This window comes from Chiloscyllium punctatum, chromosome 36 (genome assembly GCF_047496795.1).
Source record: "Chiloscyllium punctatum isolate Juve2018m chromosome 36, sChiPun1.3, whole genome shotgun sequence".
In the NCBI taxonomy this organism is placed as follows: domain Eukaryota; kingdom Metazoa; phylum Chordata; class Chondrichthyes; order Orectolobiformes; family Hemiscylliidae; genus Chiloscyllium; species Chiloscyllium punctatum.
Window position 1 is genome coordinate 12,900,040 of NC_092774.1, and position 19,375 is coordinate 12,919,414.

At 49.9% G+C, this 19,375-nt stretch overlaps 1 protein-coding gene across 2 annotated transcripts in view; it reads right to left on the minus strand.

The window, feature by feature from the left end:
- Positions 1–17,028, minus strand: part of LOC140460736 (uncharacterized) — a 247,628-nt gene extending 230,600 nt beyond the window's left edge. For both annotated transcript variants that reach the window (XM_072555367.1, XM_072555368.1), the window contains exon 1: positions 15,598–17,028. In XM_072555367.1, coding sequence (XP_072411468.1) covers positions 15,598–16,623 — 1,026 coding nt within the window. In that variant the 5' untranslated portion in view covers positions 16,624–17,028. The remainder of the gene's footprint in view (positions 1–15,597) is intronic.
- Between the last annotated feature and the right edge of the window lie 2,347 nt (positions 17,029–19,375).

The following is a 19,375-nucleotide window of genomic DNA, read 5'->3' on the forward strand; positions in this document are numbered from 1 at the left end:
CCAGCTAGCCACAAAAAGACCCGACCCTCTATCCCTCGTAGCCCTCGTACGGATGAAAATAACCCCACAATTTCGACTGGGGCAAGCTAAGCAAAGACATGCCAGAGAATTCCTCGAGGCCTGGCACTCCAACCACAACGCCAGAAACAAACACATAGATCTAGATGCCATCTATCATCCCCTCAGAAAATGAACAGGAAATGACATCACCACAAACCCCAGGAACCCTATCCAGGACAAACATATAAATAGAAAGCAGGAGACAACAGCTTCGCTTCACTTGGGGGTCACCACTGATGATGTTACCTAGCCAGGTAATGAAGCGTCTGGATATCAAACCTACAGCTCAGCGAGCAAACCTCCACCCTAAACATCATGCTGCAAATACAAACTCACCCCCATGGATGATTTATCTTGTGTGTGTATGAGACAGAAAAAAAGTCTACGCCCGTGCTGTATATCTCTATGTCTATTTGATAACAGATGCTTTATTTCTGATGGTGTAAATGTTGTTGTAATTCATAGCTGGGTACTAATAGATGCAAGGGTGACAGAATTCCTCAAGTAGGGCACTGTAAGATTCCTAAGAGATTCCTGGTTTACTTCCTCATGAACAAACATTAAGCACGTGCGCCTATTTATGATTGTTTCATTTTTCTTATTTGATTCCCTGCTGTGACTGCACCTTTTATCAGGATGGTTGACAGGCTGGGAGATTGTGGGTTGGGTCTGGATTGAATATTTTATCGTTCCCGAAGTTATAAAGGAGAGGGGGGAGGGGGAGGGGGAGGGGGAGGGAGGTCAACGCTTTAGCAGAAATCCAGCCGTGCTGAGAACAGACCGACATTTTAGTCTGTGGGAATAGGAGGATCAACAGAGGACAGAGAAATCAGGGCCTGAAACCCGAGCTGACACCATTCCACCCTGTGATCAGTGCTTTGATTAGCAGCATCCTTTTACATCAGTCAATGCCAGTTGTCAGACAGGTTCAGCAAGGTAAGTGGTATATTAGCAGGTTGAACTGAGATTAGAAGTGGGGATGTCTTCCTGCAGTTAGGGGGTCATTGAATTTACTCAAGGCGGAGTTCATCTGATTTTTGAACAATAAAGTGTGGATTTTTTTGTGCGCGGGAGGTGGGTTTTTCTTTTGAATGGCTTATGTGTTGGATGCAGGTCCAGTATCCACGTTGAAAGTGGAAGGCAAGAAAATAGTTTTAAGACCACGACAGAACAGTTACTGTTAGACAGCACAGAAACGGACCCTTCAATCCAACTAGTCCACGTTGACTACGTTCTCAAACTAAACTAGGGCCACGTGCCAGTGCTTGGCCCATATCCCTGTGCACCGTGCCTCTTCATATACTTATCCAAATGTCTTTTAAACGTTGCATCTGAATGTGCATCCACCACTTCCTCTTTACATTCACTCCACACATGAACCGCTCTGTTTATAAACAAACTTTTCCTGATTCTGTCCACTCCTTGAATTCATTCCCTTTCCTTTCGGTTGCTGCAAGTCGTAAATTGAAGCCCAGAATGAAAAAATTGGAAAAGGAGTTGGGAAGAGAGTACCCTACTCACAGATGGTTGACAGAGTAAAGAGGTTGCAGTCTGGAGCAAACTCAATCTTCATTCAGAGACAGAGCAGCAGCAGCTTCCGAGGCTCATGTTCCAACGTCTGCATTCAGACAATAGGAAGGCTCTGATTGGCAGGAGGACCAGTCACCTTCCAGTCCTCCAGGGCTCCTGACTGGCCTCTTTCACCACCCTGTCTCCCAATGATGCAACTTTCAAAGAACTATGTACCTGATTTGGAGATGCTGGTGTTGGACTGTGGTGTATGAAGTTAAATTTCACACAACACCAGCTGATACTCCAACAGGCTCATTTGTAAGCACTAGCTTTTGGAGTACTGCTCCTTCATCAGGTGGCTGTGTCTTATGATCCTGTACCACAAACACCCCATGAAGAAGCTGGTGCTTCCAAATAAGCCAGTTGGACGATAACCTGGTGTTGAGTTTGAACTTTATCCACCCCAGTCCAACACGGGCACCTCCACATCATTTCCAATGAACCAAGCCCACCCTTCTCAGTGCTGCCAGGAAACGACAATGCTGATGACATTGCACTCCTGAAAACTTTACAATTTCTAACACTACTGGCTACTCATTCACTGCTGCAATCGATACACAACATTGGAAACATAGTACAGGAGACTGTCAGAAATCAGCACAGAAGGTCTGGCAGCACCTGAGGAAGAGCTTTTACCCGAAATGTCGATTTTCCTGCTCCTCGGCCGCTGCCTGACCTTCTGTGCTTTGCCAGCACCACTCTAATCTTGACTCTGATCTCCAGTATCAGCAGTTCTCACTTTCGCCTGTAAGAAATGAGCAGTTTTAAAACAAAAACCTGTCACAGTTTAAAGCTCTCATTGAGAGTCTGAGCTCAGCGTGAAGTTCAGGTAATCTTTATTGTGACCCAACTTTGTTACAGCTTCAGAATCTCCCAGCAGAAAGGTGTAGAAAAAGTAGCAATTTTTAAAAAACAGCTCAAGGTCAAAGTGCAACCCCTCACTTTCTTCATTATTGGTCACCACTGAGTAATTGCATCCTTGGTACAGCCTTAACCTGGAGGAAGTATTGCCTCACTCAGCAATTTCAACCTGTATGTAAGAAAGTTGGATGAGCAGCATAGAGTCAACCAGACTGCTGTGGGGCTGGAGTCACGTGTAGGCCAGACCGGGTAAAGGATGCAGCTGGGACGACTTGCTCTAATAACCGCTCAAGTCTTCCCTAAAAAAAAAGAACTGAGTGAATCAGATGGGGGTTTTCTTCCACCCCCACCCCACCAACAATGGTTTCACGTCAGATTCTGAACTCCAGATTTCTGACCAAATTCCAATTCCACCATCTGTCACAGTGGGAATCGAACTTGGGAGCCACTGGAACTGGGTTGATAGTCCAGTTAATAAAGGCACTCGGCCGTCGTTCTTTCAATCCCCCTGCAATACCACGTGATCCCGCTGGTGGGTCAGCAAGGAGGCGGCCTGGGTAAAGGCCTTCCTGCACTCGGAGCAGTTGAAAAGGCCTCTCCCCGGTGTGGATCCGCTGGTGGGTCTGGAGGTTGGAGGAATCGCTGAAGCTCTTCCCGCAGTTAGGGCAGGGGAACGGCCTCTCTCCGGTGTGACTACACCAATGGGTCTCCAGGGCAGACGGGAAACTGAAGCCTTTCCCGCAGTCACCACACTTTCATGGTTTCTCCACGGGGCAGGATTCCTCAGGTTTCTCCATGGCTGAAGCTTCAGCCCACACAAATGCATGTGGAGCCTCTCTCCACCGTGAATTCCCCTTTCCAGACCGTATAGCTGTTACACGCTCCTCACTCAGTGCACTGCAATGATAGGGTCTCTCATCCAGTCCCACTGATGCTGAAAATGTACCCAAACAGGAACCAAAAAGCTTTGCTCCTTCTCACAGAATCATAGTTGAAAATCTTTGTGGTCCCGATGGATTGAGTGACTGTCAGACATTGACGTCAAAGTGAGGACTGCAGACGCTGGAGAGTCAGAGTTAGAGTCAGAAATTACAGCACTGGAAAAGCACAGCAGGTCAGGCAGCATCTGAGGAGCAGGAGAGTCAACGTTTCAGGCATAAGCCCTTCATCTGTTGATTTTGAAACTTCCGTCTTCAGATCCTCAAATGTAAAAAAAGAGATTACAAAATGTCATCACTGTCAGTGCAGGATAGAAATTCTGAACAAGGAATTCTACTGTCTGTGGAATATCCTTTCCTTTTGTTATTCCACAAAATTGAAAGCACCATCCCACTCTCTCTCTCCCTCTGTTCTCACTCCACTCTAACTAATTCCCCTGAAGGTGCTGATTCAGGATCTTACAGGGGCTGAAAAGCAAAAACATCAAGACTGACATCTCTCTGAACTTTGGATAATTCCACCTGAAAGTTAATATCTTTCACAACATTGGGATACTACTGAGAGGGGAGCAGGTCTGATTTTGGGAAGCAAAAAAAATGAGTTTGTGCCAATCCCTGCCCTTCAGAGTGTGGAAGCAGGCCACCCGGCCCCACAAATCCACACCGACCCTCTGAAGGGTAACAGACCTACCCCTATTGCTCATTATTTACCCCCTGATTATTGCACCTAACCTGCACATCCCTGGGCACGGTCAATCCATCCTAACCTGGACAAAGTTAAAAATCACAACACCAAGTGAGTGTTCAACAGGTTTATTTGGAAGCACTTGCTTTCAGAGTGCTGATCCTTCATCAGGTGGTTCTGGAGAATAAGACCACAAGACACAATTTATAGAAAAACATTATAGTATCCTGCCCTTGAAATGATACATTGAACAAACCTGGATTGTCAAGTCTTTCAGCTTTTAGACTGGGTTGCAGCTATCATTAACATGTAAATCCCAGACCTTCCTGCAAGGCACCTTATCAAGATAACTCGAAGTTTTATAGCAAAATGTGACATCTCAGCTCAGACAATGCATTAAAGGTGTGAGGTCAGAGTGTGTCTGTATCCTGATCTGGAGTCAGACTGGTTCTATTTCCAAAGTGGAATTTACACAATATTACATAGATTGACTGCCTGCAGATTGTGTACTTTTTGAACAAAACAGAATGTATCTGCAAATATCATTCTGCAAATACAAATTCACCCCCATGGCCTTGTTATGTGCGTGTGTGCATGAGAGAGAGAAAAACTCTTTCTGTGCTGTATAGCTCTATGCCAATTTGATAACAGATGCTTTAGTCCTGTTGATGTAACTATTGTTGTAAATCAGAGCTGCACACTAACAGCTCAATGTAAGAGAGAAAGAATTCCTCAAGTAGGGCACCACACGAATCCTGGGAGAGCCCTATTTCTGGTTTCCTTCCTAATGAATAAACATTAGGACACGAGCACCTATTTATTTCTAATGTTGTTTCATTTTTCTTGTTTGATTCCCTGCTGTGACTACACTGTGCCTGGATGGTTAACTGGCTGGGAGATTGTGGGTTGGGGCTTGATTGACTGAATGTTTGATTGTCCCAGAAGGTGTAAAAGTGGGGAGTGGGGAGTGGGGGGTGGGGGGGTCCAAAGCTTCAACAGAAATCCAGCAGAGCGGAGAACAGAATGACATCCATATGCCTTTTAAATGTTGTAATTGTGCCAGTTTCCACCACCTCCTCTGGCAGTTCGTTCCATACATGCACCACCCTCTGTGTGAAAAGGTTTCCCCCCAGATCCCTTTTAAATCATTTCACTCTCACCTCAGACAAATGCCTTCTAGTCTTGGACTGCCCTACCCTGGGGAAAAGACCTTGAGGTTTCCCCTCTATCCATGGCCCTTACAAAGGTCTATAAGTTTACCCCTCAGCCTCTGATGATCCATGGAAATGTCCCTGGCCTATTCAGCCTCTCCCTATAGCTCAAATCTTTTCTGACACCTTTCAAAGTTTCATAACATCTTTCCTGCAGCAGGGAGACCAGAACTGAATGCAGTATTCCAAAAGTGGTTTAACCAACATCTTGGACAGCCACAACATGACCTCCCAACTCAGCTACTCAATGCTCTGACCAATCAAGGCCATCCTACCAAATGCCTCATTCACTATCCTGGCTACCTGAGAACTACGGAACCTGCACTCCAAGGACTCTTTGTTCTGCAACATTCCCCTTAACTGTGTCAGTCCTGTCTGGATTGCTTGACCAAAATGCAACAACTCACATTTCTCAAAATTTCATTCCATCTACCACTCTTTGGCCCATCCGATCAATTCTCTTTTCTCTCTCATTCCCAAGAAGCTGAAAATCTCCATCCCACACACTCTCCCTCCATTCTCACTTTGCTGACCCTAATCCTGAAGGGTCTGGTTCATGCTGATTAACCACCTTCTAACGTCCAATGCTCCAGTGAATAAAGTCCCAGCCTCTGCTTGATGTAGGGAGATCCATATCCATTTGTGATCTGTTCAATGCTGGTGCAGGTGTTCAAAGTTTGGGAGAAGATTTGTAGCTCGGGTGCTCATTGTTGTGGTTCTGTTCGCCGAGCTGGGAATTTGTCTCGCAAACGTTTCGTCCCCTGTCTAGGTGATATCCTCAGTGCTTGGGAGCCTCCTGTGAAGCGCTTCTGTGCTGTTTCCTCCGGCATTTATAGTGGCCAGTCTCTGCCACTTCCGGTTGTCAGTTCGAGCTGTCCGCTGTAGCAGCTGGTATATTGGGTCCAGGTCAATGTGTTTGTTGATAGAGTCTGTGGATGACTGCCATGCCTCTAGGAATTCCCTGGCTGTTCTCTGTTTGGCTTGCCCTATAATGGTAGTGTTGTCCCAGTCAAATTCATGTTGCTTGTCTTCTGCGTGTGTGGCCACATCGACCTGGACCCAATATACCGGCCACTACAGTGGACAGCTGGAACTGACAACCGGAAGCGGCAGAGACAGGCCACTATAAATGCCGGAGGAAACATCACAGAAGCGCTTCACAGGAGGCTCCCAAGCACTGCTGGTGTAGGCTTAAAAGACCAAATGGCCGACTCCTGTTCCCAATTCTGACAGGCTCCCAGGTCATTTCCTCTGCTCTGAAGCTCTTCAACCATGTTGTGCTACATTGGGGAGACTGGGCGCCTCCTAGCAGAGCGCTTTAGGGAACATCTCCGAGACACACGCACCAATCAACCAAACCGCCCCGTGGCCCAACATTTCAACTCCCCCTCCCACTCTGCCGAGGACATGGAGGTCCTGGGCCTCCTTCACCGCCGCTCCCTCACCACCAGACGCCTGGAGGAAGAACGTCTCATCTTCCGCTTCGGAACACTTCAACCCCAGGGCATCAATGTGGACTTCAACAGCTTCCTCATTTCCCCTTCCCCCACCTCATCCTAGTTTCAAACTTCCAGCTCAGTAACTGTCTCCTTGACTTGTCCGGACTTGTCCGACCTGCCTATCTCCTTTTCCACCTCTCCACTCCACCCTCTCCTCCTTGACCGATCACCTTCATCTCCTCCCCCACTCACCCATTGTAATCTATGCTACTCTCTCCCCACCCCCACCCTCCTCTAGCTTATCTCTCCACACTTCAGGCTCGCTGCCTTTATTCCTGATGAAGGGCTTTTGCCCGAAACGTCGATTTCACTGCTCGTTGGATGCTGCCTGAACTGCTGTGCTCTTCCAGCACCACTAATCCAGGTTAGGTGAATTGTCCATTGCAATCAGGGATGCGTATGTTAGGTGCATTACTCCGGGGTAAATGTAGAGTAATAGGATAGGGGAATGGGTCTGAATGGTTTGCTCTTTAGAGAGTTGGTGTGGACTAGTTAGGCCGAAAGGCGGCTTTCCACACTGCAGGAATTCGAAATTATTGACTTGTAGCAACTGAAAGGATAGGGAGTGAATCCAGGCAGGTGTCAGGCTCTGGAAAAGTTGGTCCAGGTTTGTGTTTCAATTGGCAAAATAAACAGGCAGGAGGCTGGGAGATGACAGCAAGCCAGGCAGCATCAGGAGGTGGAGAAGTTGACGTTTCTGGTGTACCCCTTCAGGATGGGGCGTGGGTGTAGGGGGAGCTGCAGAACAAGGGGGTGCTTGGGGGGGGGGGGAGGATAGTGAAGTGGGGATAGGTGTTGGGGGGGGGGAGGATCGTGAAGTGGGGATAGGTGTTGGGGGGGGGGGGGAGGATCGTGAAGTGGGGATAGGTGAAGACGGGTAGAGGGTAGGATCTGGTTGATCAGTGGGAGGAAGGAATCAAGTTGGCAGGGAGGAGTGGAAGGGATGGGGAGGAGTTGGGGGATGGGAAGGGAGGTTATTTTAAATTGGAGAACTCAATGTCGAGTCCTCTGAGCTGTAGGCTGCCCAGGTGGAAGATGAGGTGGTGTTCCTCCAATTTACGGTTTGCTTCATTGTGGTAATGGAGAAGACCTAAGATGGTCATGTCAGAAAGGGCGTGGGAAGGGAAATTAAAATGGATGGTGACTGGGAGGTCCGGTCGGTTGCTGCAGACCCGGCCGTAATGCTCAACAAACCATTTCCCAAGTTTACACTCGGTCTCCCCGATGTAGAAAAGACCACAATTGGCAAACACGTGGCAAGTGCAGTACCATAATATGAAGTTATACCCTTTACTGTGGAAAAAAAGCAGAAAGGTATATTGTTTAAATGGTGATGTATTGGGATGTGGAGAAAGTGAGAACTGGAGATCAGAGTCGGAAAGTCTGGCAATGAAAAGCACAGTAGGTCAAGCAGCATCCGAGCAGTAGGACAGTCGAAGTTTCATCAGGAATGATGCGTGGATGTTCAGAGGGGCATCAGCATCCTTCTGTGCCAGTTGTCAGACATCACAATCTCACTTTATCAAGCAGGGACATGTGCAAATACACACACTCCCACGCGCAGTCTTATACACTAACTCACATACACACACTTCCCTGATGAAGGGAGTTTCCCCGAAACGTCAACTTCCCTGCTCCTTGGATACTGCCTGATTTGCTGCAGCACCAAACTCTCGATCCTAAACCTATTATCCTCTAGTTCTGACTGCCCCATCCAAACAAAAATACCTTGTCTATTTACCCTATCCATGTCCCTCATGACGATATAAAAGCATATAAGGTCACTCCTCAGACTCTGGCAAGCTACAGAAAACAGTACCAACCTGTCCTTCTGTCTAACCTCACCCGGGGCACCAAGGCACATACCTGAGGTCGCAAAGGCTGCTCCCTCCCTGGATTCACTCCAGTTGCTACAAGTGAGCCTGCTCCGCAATCACTAAGATCATGGCTCATCTATCCATAGACTCATCTCCTCCTCCCTGCACTGTCACAAGGAACCCCTTAATTCCACTACCAGGCAAAAACCCACCCAACTGTGTCTTGAATATACTTAATGAAGCTGACTCTATTGCTTCCTTGGCCAGAGTATTCCATAGATTTTGATGAAGGGCTATTGCCTGAAACATCGATCTTCCTGCTTTCCGGATGCTGCCTGACCTGCTGTGCTTTTCCAGCACCACTCTAATCTAGACTCTTCCAAAGATTCACGACCCTCTGGGAAAAGCAGTTCCTCATCTCTGTCTGAAAGCTACTCCCTCTAACCTTGAGGCCTAGTCTCACCCACCAGCAGAAATTACCGGACAGGGTAGGGCTTCATCCCCACAGTGCAATGACATTGGGAAGCTGTTTCCATTGGTAGGAGAGACTAGGACCAGAGGGCACAGCTTTAAGAATAAAAGGAAGACCTTTAGGAACAGAGATAAGCGATGTCGCCTTTTCTGCCGACAGCAAGGAGCATGGACAATGTGTTGGTGACACCAGCGAGCAGGTGCGCTGTTGTTCACACCGAGGAGCAGACACAATATGCTCTGTGGCGATGCTGGTGTTATTGACAGATGTTAAGTGTTCAAATGCCAATGGGAGAAATAAAGGGTAGAGCCACAGTTCATTTTTCCCCAAGTGGCTCAACGTTTTATAGCTTTTGCATTTTGTCTGGCTGCTCACTCTTTTTTAAAGTGTCTTTTTGTCAGTGTAGGGGTGAGGTTCACAACGAGAGAGCACAGGTTTAGGGTGAGAGCAGAAAGATATTAAAAAGGTACCTAAGGGGCAACCTTTCCATGTAGAGGGTGGTGCATGTATGGAATGAACTGCCAGAGGAAGTAGTGGAGGCTGGTATAATTACAGCATTTAAAACACATCTGGATGGGTATATGAACAGGAAGGGATTAGAGGGATAGGAGCCAAGTGCTGGCAAATGGGGACTAGATTAATTTAGGATATCTGGTTGGCATGGACAGGTTGGACCGAATGGGTCTGGCTCCGTGCTGTACATCGGTGACTAAATAATAAAGTCTACTTTTCCAAATAATAAACTATATCCATGTTAACAAGGCTTAGTGCACCACATTTACTAACCATTCTCAACAGGTCCTGCCCCTTCAATAACTGAGGAACATATACATGCTGGTGTATAATCTCCTTCACTAGGGTTTACACACTACCCTCAGCAATTGCACAAGTAACAGTGAGGGGGGTAAACATCCCAAGGATTAAACAGACAGTGAGGGGGGTAAACAGCCCGAGGATTAAACAGACAGTGAGGGGGGTAAACAGCCCGAGGATTAAACAGACAGTGAGGGGGGTAAACAGCCCAAGGATTAAACAGACAGTGAGGGGGGTAAACAGCCCAAGGATTAAACAGACAGTGAGGGGGGTAAACAGCCCGAGGATTAAACAGACAGTGAGGGGGGTAAACAGCCCAAGGATTAAACAAGGATTTTCCTAACGGCCGCCCTCCCGCCACTTCCTCGCTCGAGCGACTTCTCCTCCCAACCGCCTTCGCCCCCACGTGTCGTCTGCACGGGGGGGATGGGCAGGGGTTGGGTATGGGTGGGATACTGTTCAGAGGGCCAGAGTGAAATAGATGGGCTGAATGGCCTGCTTCCACCTTGTCGGAATTCGATGACCCTCCCCACAAAGGAGCATTTTATCTGCATCTATCCTGTCAAACCCCTTTCAGAAATCTACTGGTTTCCATAAAGGTATACAGCACAGAAACAGACACTTCGGTCCAATTTGTCCATGTTGACCAGGATTCCAAACTAAACCAGTCCCACTTGCCTGCATTTGGCCCATATCCCTCTAAACCTTTCTACTCATGTATCCATCCGAATGCTGTTTCAATGTTGTCACTGTACCTGTATCTACCACATCCTCAGCAAGTTAATTCCACATGCAATTCACCCTCTTTCAAAATATTGCCCCGCCGGTTTCTTTTAAATCTCTCTCCTTATATTTAAATAAAAATGCCCCCCCACCTAGTTTTGAGTTCCCCAGCGCTGGATTGTTCTCTGTTCTAAACTTAGTGCAGGAGGCTGAAAGAAATGAGCAGCTTTAAAACAAAAACCTCTTGGAGCTGAAAGCTTTCAATGAGAGTCTGAGCCCGGCGGTAAGTTCAGGTAACCTTTATTGCAACCCAACTTTGTTACAGCTTCAGATCCCCCCCAGCAAAAAGGCAGAGAAAAAGCAGTTGCTTTTTGAACAGCCCAAGGTCAAAGTGCACACACCACACCTCCCCTCCTCCTCACCCCCCCCCCCCCCCCCGCACACACCACACCTCCCCTCCTCCTCACCCCCCCACCCCCCCCACCACACCTCCCCTCCTCCTCACCCGCTCCCCCACCCTGTCTTTACTATTGGGTAAAAACAATGACTGCAGATGCTGGAAACCAGATTCGGGATTAGTGGTGCTGGAAGAGCACAGCAGTTCAGGCAGCATCCAAGTAGCTTCGAAATCAACGTTTCGGGCAAAAGCCCTTCATCAGGAATAAAGGGAGAGAGCCGGAAGCGTGGAGAGACTAGTGAGAGGAGGGTGGGGGAGTGGAGAAAGTAGCATAGAGTACAATAGGCGAGTGGGGGAGGGGATGAAGGTGATAGGTCAAGGCGGAGGGTGGAGTGGATAGGTGGAAAAGAAAATAGAAAGTTAGGACAAGTCAGGGGGACAGTGCTGAGCTGGAAGTTTGGAACTAGGGTGAGGTGGGGGAAGAGGAAATGAGGAAACTGTTGAAGTCCACATCGATGCCTTGGGGTTGAATGGTTCAGAGGCAGAAGATGAGACGTTCTTCCTCCAGGCGTCTGGTGGTGAGGGAGCGGCGGTTGAAATGTTGGGCCATAGGACGGTGTGGTTGATTGGTGTAGGTGTCCCGGAGATGTTCCCTAAAGTGCTCTGGTAGGAGGCATCCAGTCTCCCCAATGTAGAGGAGACCGCATCGGGAGCAACGGATACAATAAAATGATATTGGTGGATGTGCAGGTGAAACTTTGATGGATGTGGAAGGCTCCTTTCGGGCCTTGGATGGAGGTGAGGGAGGAGGTGCGGGCACACGTTTTGCAATTCCTACGGTGGCAGGGGAAGGTGCCAGGATGGGAGGGTGGGTTGTGGGGGGGCGTGGACCTAACCAAGTAGATACGGAAGGCGGAAAAGGGGTGGGGAGGGAAATATATCCCTGGTGGTGGGGTCTTTTTGGAGGTGGCGGAAATGTCAGCAGATGATTTGGTTTATGCGAAGGTTGGTAGGGTGGAAGGCGAGCACCAGGGGCGTTCTGTCCTAGTTACGGTTGGAGGGGTGGGGTCTGAGGGCAGGAGTGCGGGATCTGGACGAGATGCGTTGGAGGGCACCTTTAACCACGTGGGAAGGGAAATTGCAGTCTCTAAAGAAGGGGGGCATCTGGTGTGTTCTGTGGTGGAACTGGTCCTCCTGGGAGCAGATCTGGCGGAGGCAGAGGAATTGGGAATATGGGATGACATTTTTGCAAGAGGTAGGGTGGGAAGAGGTGTAATCCAGGTAGCTGTGGGAGTTGGTGGGTTTGTAGAAAATGTCGGTGTCAAGTCGGTCATCATTAATGGAGATGGAGAGGTCGAGGAAGGGGAGGGAGGTGTCAGAGATGGTCCAGTTAACTTTAAGGTCATGGTGGAATGTGTTGGTGAAGTTGCTGAATTGCTCAACCTCCTCGCGGGAGCACGAGGTGGCGCCAATGCAGTCATCAATGTAGCGGAAGAAGAGGTGGGGAGTGGTGCCGGTGTAATTACGGAAGATCAACTGTTCTACGTAGCTAACAAAGAGACAGGCATAGCTGGGGCCCATACGTGTGCCCATGGGCTACCCCTTTGGTCTGGAGGAAGTGGGAGGATTCGAAGGAGAAATTGTTAAGGGTGAGGACCAGTTCGGCCAAACGAATGAGAGTGTCGGTGGAAGGGTACTGTTGGGGACGTCTGGAGAGGAAAAAACGGAGGGCTTGGAGGCCCTGGACATTGCGGATGGAGGTGTAGAGGGATTGGATATCCATGGTGAAGATGAGGTGTTGGGGGCCGGGGAAACGGAAGTCTTGGAGGAGGTGGAGGGCGTGGTGGTGTCTCGAACAGATGTGGGGAGGTCCTGGACTCCGGGGATAGGACAGTGTATAGGTAGGTAGAGATGAGTTCAGTGGGGCAGGAGCATGCTGAGACAATGGGTCAGCCAGGGTGGCCAGGCTTGTGGATCTTGGGAAGGAGGTTGAACCAGGCAGTGCGGGGTTCCCGGACTATGAGGTTGGAAGCTGTGGTTGGGAGATCTCCTGAGGTGATGAGGTTCTGTATGGTCTGGGAGATGATGGGTTGGTGATGGGGGTTGTGTCATGGTCGAGGGGGCAGTAGGAAGAGGTGTCTTTGAGTTGGCGTTTGGCTTCAGCGGCGTAGAGGTCAGTGCGCCAGACTCCCACTGCGCCCCCTTTATCCGCTGGCTTGATGGTGAGGTTGGGATTGGAGCAGAGGGATTGGAGGGCTGCGCTTTGTGAGGGTGAGAGGTTGGAGTGGGGGGGGGGGGGGTAGACAGGTTGAGGCGGTTAATGTCCCGGCGGCAGTTGGAAATGAAGAGGTCGAGGGCAGGTAATAGGCCAGCGCGGGGTGTCCAGGTGGATGCAGTGTGTTGGAGGTGGGCGAAGGGGTCCTCGGAAGGTGGGCGGGAGTCCAGATTGTGAAAGTAAGCTCGGAGGCGGAGGAAGTGTTCGACATCACGGCGTGTATTAAATTCATTGATGCGTGGACGGAGGGGGATGAAGATGAGTCCTTTGCTGAGGACTAATCGTTCGTCCTCAGTGAGGGGGAGGTCTGGGGGGATGGTGAAAACGCGGCAGGGCTGGGAGCTGGGATCTGGTGTGGGTGTGGAGCTGGGAGTGGGGGCGGAGCCGGTAACTGGAGTGGGTGTGATGGTGGGGGGGGGGAATGGGGGGTGGATTCATGAGCTGGGGTGGTGTTCCCCTCAGGGTTCTGTAGGCCAGGAATGGTGACAGTGGGATCTGTGGGGGGCATGTCAGCAGAATGCAGGTGAGTGGCGTTGGTGGGGGCGGAAGTGGGGGTGACCACAGCAGTAGGGGTGGTGGAAGTCACTGAGCGTGTGACATCAGCGATGATGTGAGGGGCAGAAATGATGTCACATGTGATGCATGAGGAATTGTGAGGGGCGGAAGTGGCTGTGGGAGTAGCCATGATGGGGGCGGAAGTGACATCAATCAGCGTGGGGGCGGCAGCTGCACCAGCCGCATGGCTAATGGCGTCCGAGCAATTTCAGAGGCCGGGGGAATCTTCTGGAATGTTTGAGGAGCGCTGGTTATGGAGGTGGGTGGATAAAAGTTTGTTGTACTTTCAGTTTTTGATGTTTAAGATGGAGTTGAAATACTGTTTGTTGAGAGTATGAATTCTCCTGAGGATGTAGTACAGAGGGGGTCCTTTGTAATTCTGAGAGAGTGTGGCCCTCAGCTGAGGCAGGGCTGACTGGAGAGAGGTTAGGTGACGGCGCATTGCTGCAAGCGTGGAGCGGAGGATCCTGAAGGAGAACCGTTGCTGGTGTTTTTTGAATCTGTAGTCTGTACTGTTTGTCCTGTTCGGATCCGAACTCTGCTGGTTTAAAGGTGGTCCAGAGTCTGTGTAGGATGAGCTGGTTATGGAGGCAGGCACTGAGGAAGCGAATGGGGCTGTGGTAGCGAGTCTGTTTCAGGACATGGTTGAAGAGCCTCAGGGCAGAGGAAATGACCTGGGAGTTGCAGTGGGAGAGGGACTCCCTGAGAGTCTTGTAGACAGAGGAGGATTCGCAGTAGGGTTAAAATCAACGAGGTAAAAACAAGGACTGCAGATGCTGGAGACCAGATTCTAGAATCACACAACTCCACGTTGTAGTCCAACAGGCTTCTTTGGAAGCAGTAACTTTTGGAGTGCTGCCTCATCATCAGGTGGTTGTGGAGGATAAGATCCTGAGACACAATTTAGAGCAAAACATTCCAGCGTCCTGCCACTGAAATGGTATATTGAACAAACCTGGATTGTTAAGTCTTCCACCTTTTCAAATAGGTTGCAGGTCTCATTACAATGTGAATCCCAGTACTTCTTGTTGTCACCTTCTCGAGATAACAAGGTTTGATAGCAAAAGCTCACATCTCAGCTCAGACAATGCATTAAAGGTGTGAGGTCAGAGTCTGCCTGCATCCCAATCTTGAGTCAGACTGGTTCTGTTTCCAAAGTCAAAGTTACAAGCTATTACATGTATTGACTGCCTGCACACACCACACCTCCCCTGTCCCCCCCCCCCCCCCCCCCTCACTGTCTTCACTATTGGCCAGCACCAAGTTGTCCCTTTGTAATTGGATCCTTGGTACATCCGTAACCCGGAGGAAGTATTGCCTCACTCAGCAATTTTAACCCGTACCCCGTCTCCAAGTAAGTGTCTCCCCGCTCATTTGCCCGGAAGGGGCAATGTAGAGTCAACCAGACTGCTGTGGGTCTGGAGTCAGGTGTAGGCCAGACCGGGTAAAGGATGCAGCTGGAACGACTGAGTGAATCCTTTCCCACAGTGGCGGTTCCCTTCCCTCACAAGGGAGAGGGGGAAATCAGATGGGGGCTTTCTCCCCCCCCGAAACGGTCTCACCGTTAGATTCCGAACTCCACATTTCTGACCGAATACCGATTCTGACATCTGTCGTGGCGGGATTTGAACCCGGGAGTCCCCGGAAACAGGTCGACAGTCCAACTGATATTGGCACACGGCCGTCACTCCTTCAATCCCCCTGCGATGGCACATGAACTCGCTGGTGCTTCCGCAGGTGGGAGGAGCGGGTGAAGCCCTTCCCACACTGAGAGCAGGTGAACGGTCTCTCCCCGGTGTGGATCCGCTGGTGGGTCAGCAGGGAGGAGACCTGGGTAAAGGCCTTCCCACACTCGGGGCAGCTGAAGGGTCTCTCCCCCGTGTGGACGCGTCGGTGGGTCAGCAGGTTGGAGGAGCTGGTGAAACCCTTCCCGCACTGAGAGCAGGTGAACGGCCTCTCCCCCGTGTGGACCCACTGGTGGGTCAGCAGGGAAGAGACCTGGGTAAAGGCCTTCCCACACTCGGGGCAGCTGAAGGGTCTCTCCCCCGTGTGGATACGCTGGTGGGTCAGCAGGTTGGAGGAACTGCTGAAGGCCTTCCCGCACTTGGGGCAGCTGAAGGGTCTCTCCCCCGTGTGGATACGCTGGTGGGTCAGCAGGTGGGAGGAACTGCTGAAGGCCTTCCCACACTCGGGGCATCTGAAGGGTCTCTCCCCCGTGTGGATACGCTGGTGGTTCCGCAGGTGGGAGGTGTAGGTGAAGCCCTTCCCGCACAGAGAGCAGATGAACGGCCTCTCCCCCGTGTGGACCCGCTGGTGGGTCAGCAGGTTGCAGGAAGTGCTGAAGCCCTTCCCGCACTCGGGGCAGCTGAAGGGCCTCTCCCCCGTGTGGACCCGCTGGTGGGTCAGCAGGGAGGAGGAATCGCTGAAGGCCTTCCCGCACTGAGAGCAGGTGAACGGCCTCTCCCCCGTGTGGATCCGCTGGTGGGTCATCAGGTGGGAGGATGTGCCGAAGGCCTTTCCGCACTCGGGACAGCGGAAGGGCCTCTCCCCCGTGTGGATCCGCTGGTGGGCCTGCAGGTTGGAGGAATGTCTGAAGGCCTTTCCGCAGACAGGGCAGAGGAATGGCTTCTCCCCGGTGTGACTGCGTCGATGAGTCTCCAGGGCAGACGGGAAATGGTAGCCTTTCCCACAGTCACCACACTTCCACGGTTTCTCCACAGGGCGGGATTCCTCTGGTTTCTCCATGGCCACAGCTTCAGCTGCACACAAACACGTGTAGAGCCCCTCCCTGCCGTGAAGTCCCCTTCCCAGGCCGTATAACTGTTTCAGACTCCACACACAGTGCGCTGTAACAGTGGGATCTCTCGTCCAGTCCCACTGATGCTGAAAACGTCCTCAAACAGGAACCAAAAAGTGTGGATCCCTCTCACAGAAATTACAGTCAAAAATCGTTGCGGTCCCGATGGATTCAGAGACTGTCAGACATTGACATCAAAGTGAGGACTGCAGACACTGGAGAGTCAGTCAAAAAATGTGGCGCTGGAAAAGCACAGCAGGTCAGGCAGCATCCGAGGAACAGGAGAGTCAATGTTTCGGGAATAAGCCCTTCATCCGTTGATTTTGAAACTTCAAGTCGTCAGATTTTCATATACTCTGCAAAAAGAGATTACAAAAGTCATCACTATCAGTGTAGGGTAGAAATTCAGAACAAGCAATTCTACTTTCTGTGGAATATTCTTTTGTTGTTCCACAAAATTGAAAGCACCATCCTACTCTCCCTTCCCCTCTGTTCTCACTCCACTCTAACTAATTCCCCTGAAGGTGCTGATTCAGGATCTTACAGGGGCAGAAAAAGCAAAAATATCAAGACTGACATCTCTCTGAATTTTGGATACCTCCACCTGAAAGTTAATATCTTTCACAACACTGGGATCCTGCTGAGAGTGAGCAGGTCTGATTTTGGGAAGCAATAAAAAAGTGTCAATTCAGGGTGAACCTGCAATGCAGCTTCTTGAGGAAGGACCAGACATAAAATGCTTAATGACCCCGGGAAGGTGGGAGCAAAATGAGACATCAAGGCATTAACACCGACACACTTCAGTCAAACCCTTCTGCTCCCAGTCAGGGCAAAACATGCTCTGAAAGTCCAGCCTTCACAACCATACTTCTGCTTTCACTGAAGACAATTAGAGTCACACAGCACGGAAACAGACTCTTTGGTCCAACCTGCCCAGATATCCTAAATTAATCTAGTCACGTTTGCCAGCACTTGGCCCCTATATGAGCCGGGAGCTGGCTGCTGGGACTAAATTGGGTTGGCTCTCTTGTCAGCAAGGACGGAGTTGGACCGAAGGGTCTGTTTCTGTGCTGTACATCTCTATGACTCCAGTCACATTTGCCATCACTTGGCCCTGACCCATCTGAACCCTTCATATTCAGATGCCCATCCAGGAGCCTTTTAACTTGTCATCGTACCAGCACCCACCACTTCCTCTGGCAGCTCACTCCCATCGCTCAAGCGACTCCATGTTGAAAGCGTCTGGTCTGGTGCACCAGATGACATCAGGATAATCTCAGATCATTTTCAGATCGCATTGATATTCAGTCAGTGACCTTCCCGATCAGGATGTTGTACGTGATCAAACAGGTCAGTGGGTAGGCGATCCCCCACCTCTTAGTTCAAGTATCTCTACGAGAACTCCCTTGCTGGAGGGTCCCTTGGAGACACTTCAACTGGACTTCATTGAGTTGGAGAAATGAGTTGAGTTGCTATAAATATGTTTTGCTTATACTTGATGTCTTTTCGAAGTGGATTGAAGTCTACCCTCCTCCTAACACTACTGCTGAGAGTGTGGTGAAGGTTTTGTTTAAGGAAATAATTCCCCCCTTCAGTATACCTGCGTGCATTAGCTCAGACAATGGACCACACTTTGCATGTAATATTAATGGAGAACTCTGTTCCCAGCTTTGTATTTGTTGGCAACTGCACGGTGCTTATCATCCTCAGGTGACCGGCCTTGTTGAATTTTTTAACCAGACGCAAGACTAAACTTGCCAAATTAATGGCCGAGTCTGGCCTCTCCTGGTTATGCTAATCCCTGTGGCCTTATTCCAGATGTGATCCATGTCTGCGGGCAAGACACGACTGTCTCCAGCTGAGAGTCTCTCTGGTCACCCCCTCCGTACCCCTTGGAACGATTTGGCTCCCTTCTCAGTCCACGTCCACCACATGACCGAAGCAATGATTGGTTATAGAACATAGAACATAGAAGAATACAGCGCAGTACAGGCCCTTCGGCCCTCGATGTTGCGCCGATCAAAGCCCACCTAACCTACACTAACCCACTATCCTCCATATACCTATCCAATGCCCACTTAAATACCCATAAAGAGGGAGAGTCCACCACTGCTACTGGCAGGGCATTCCATGAACTTAAGACTCGCTGAGTGAAGAACCTACCCCTAACATCAGTCCTATATCTACCCCCCCTTAATTTAAAACTATGCCCCCTTGTAATAGCTGACTCCATATGTGGAAAAAGGTTCTCACTGTCAACCCTATCTAACCCCCTAATCATCTTGTACACCTCTATCAAGTCACCCCTAAACCTTCTTTTCTCCAATGAAAACAATCCCAAGTGCCTCAGCCTTTCCTCATAGGATCTTCCTACCATACCAGGCAACATCCTGGTAAACTTCCTCTGCACCCGTTCCAGTGCCTCCACATCCTTCCTATAGTATGGCGACCAAAACTGCACACAATATTCCAGATGCGGCCGCACCAGAGTCTTATACAACTGCAGCATGACCTCAGGACTCCGGAACTCAATTCCTCTACCAATAAAAGCCAGTACGCCATATGCCTTCTTCACTGCACTATTTACCTGGGTGGCAACTTTCAGAGATCTGTGTACATGGACACCAAGATCCCTCTGCTCTTCCACACTACCAAGTAGTCTACCATTAGCCCAGTAATCCATCTTTTTATTACTCTTAC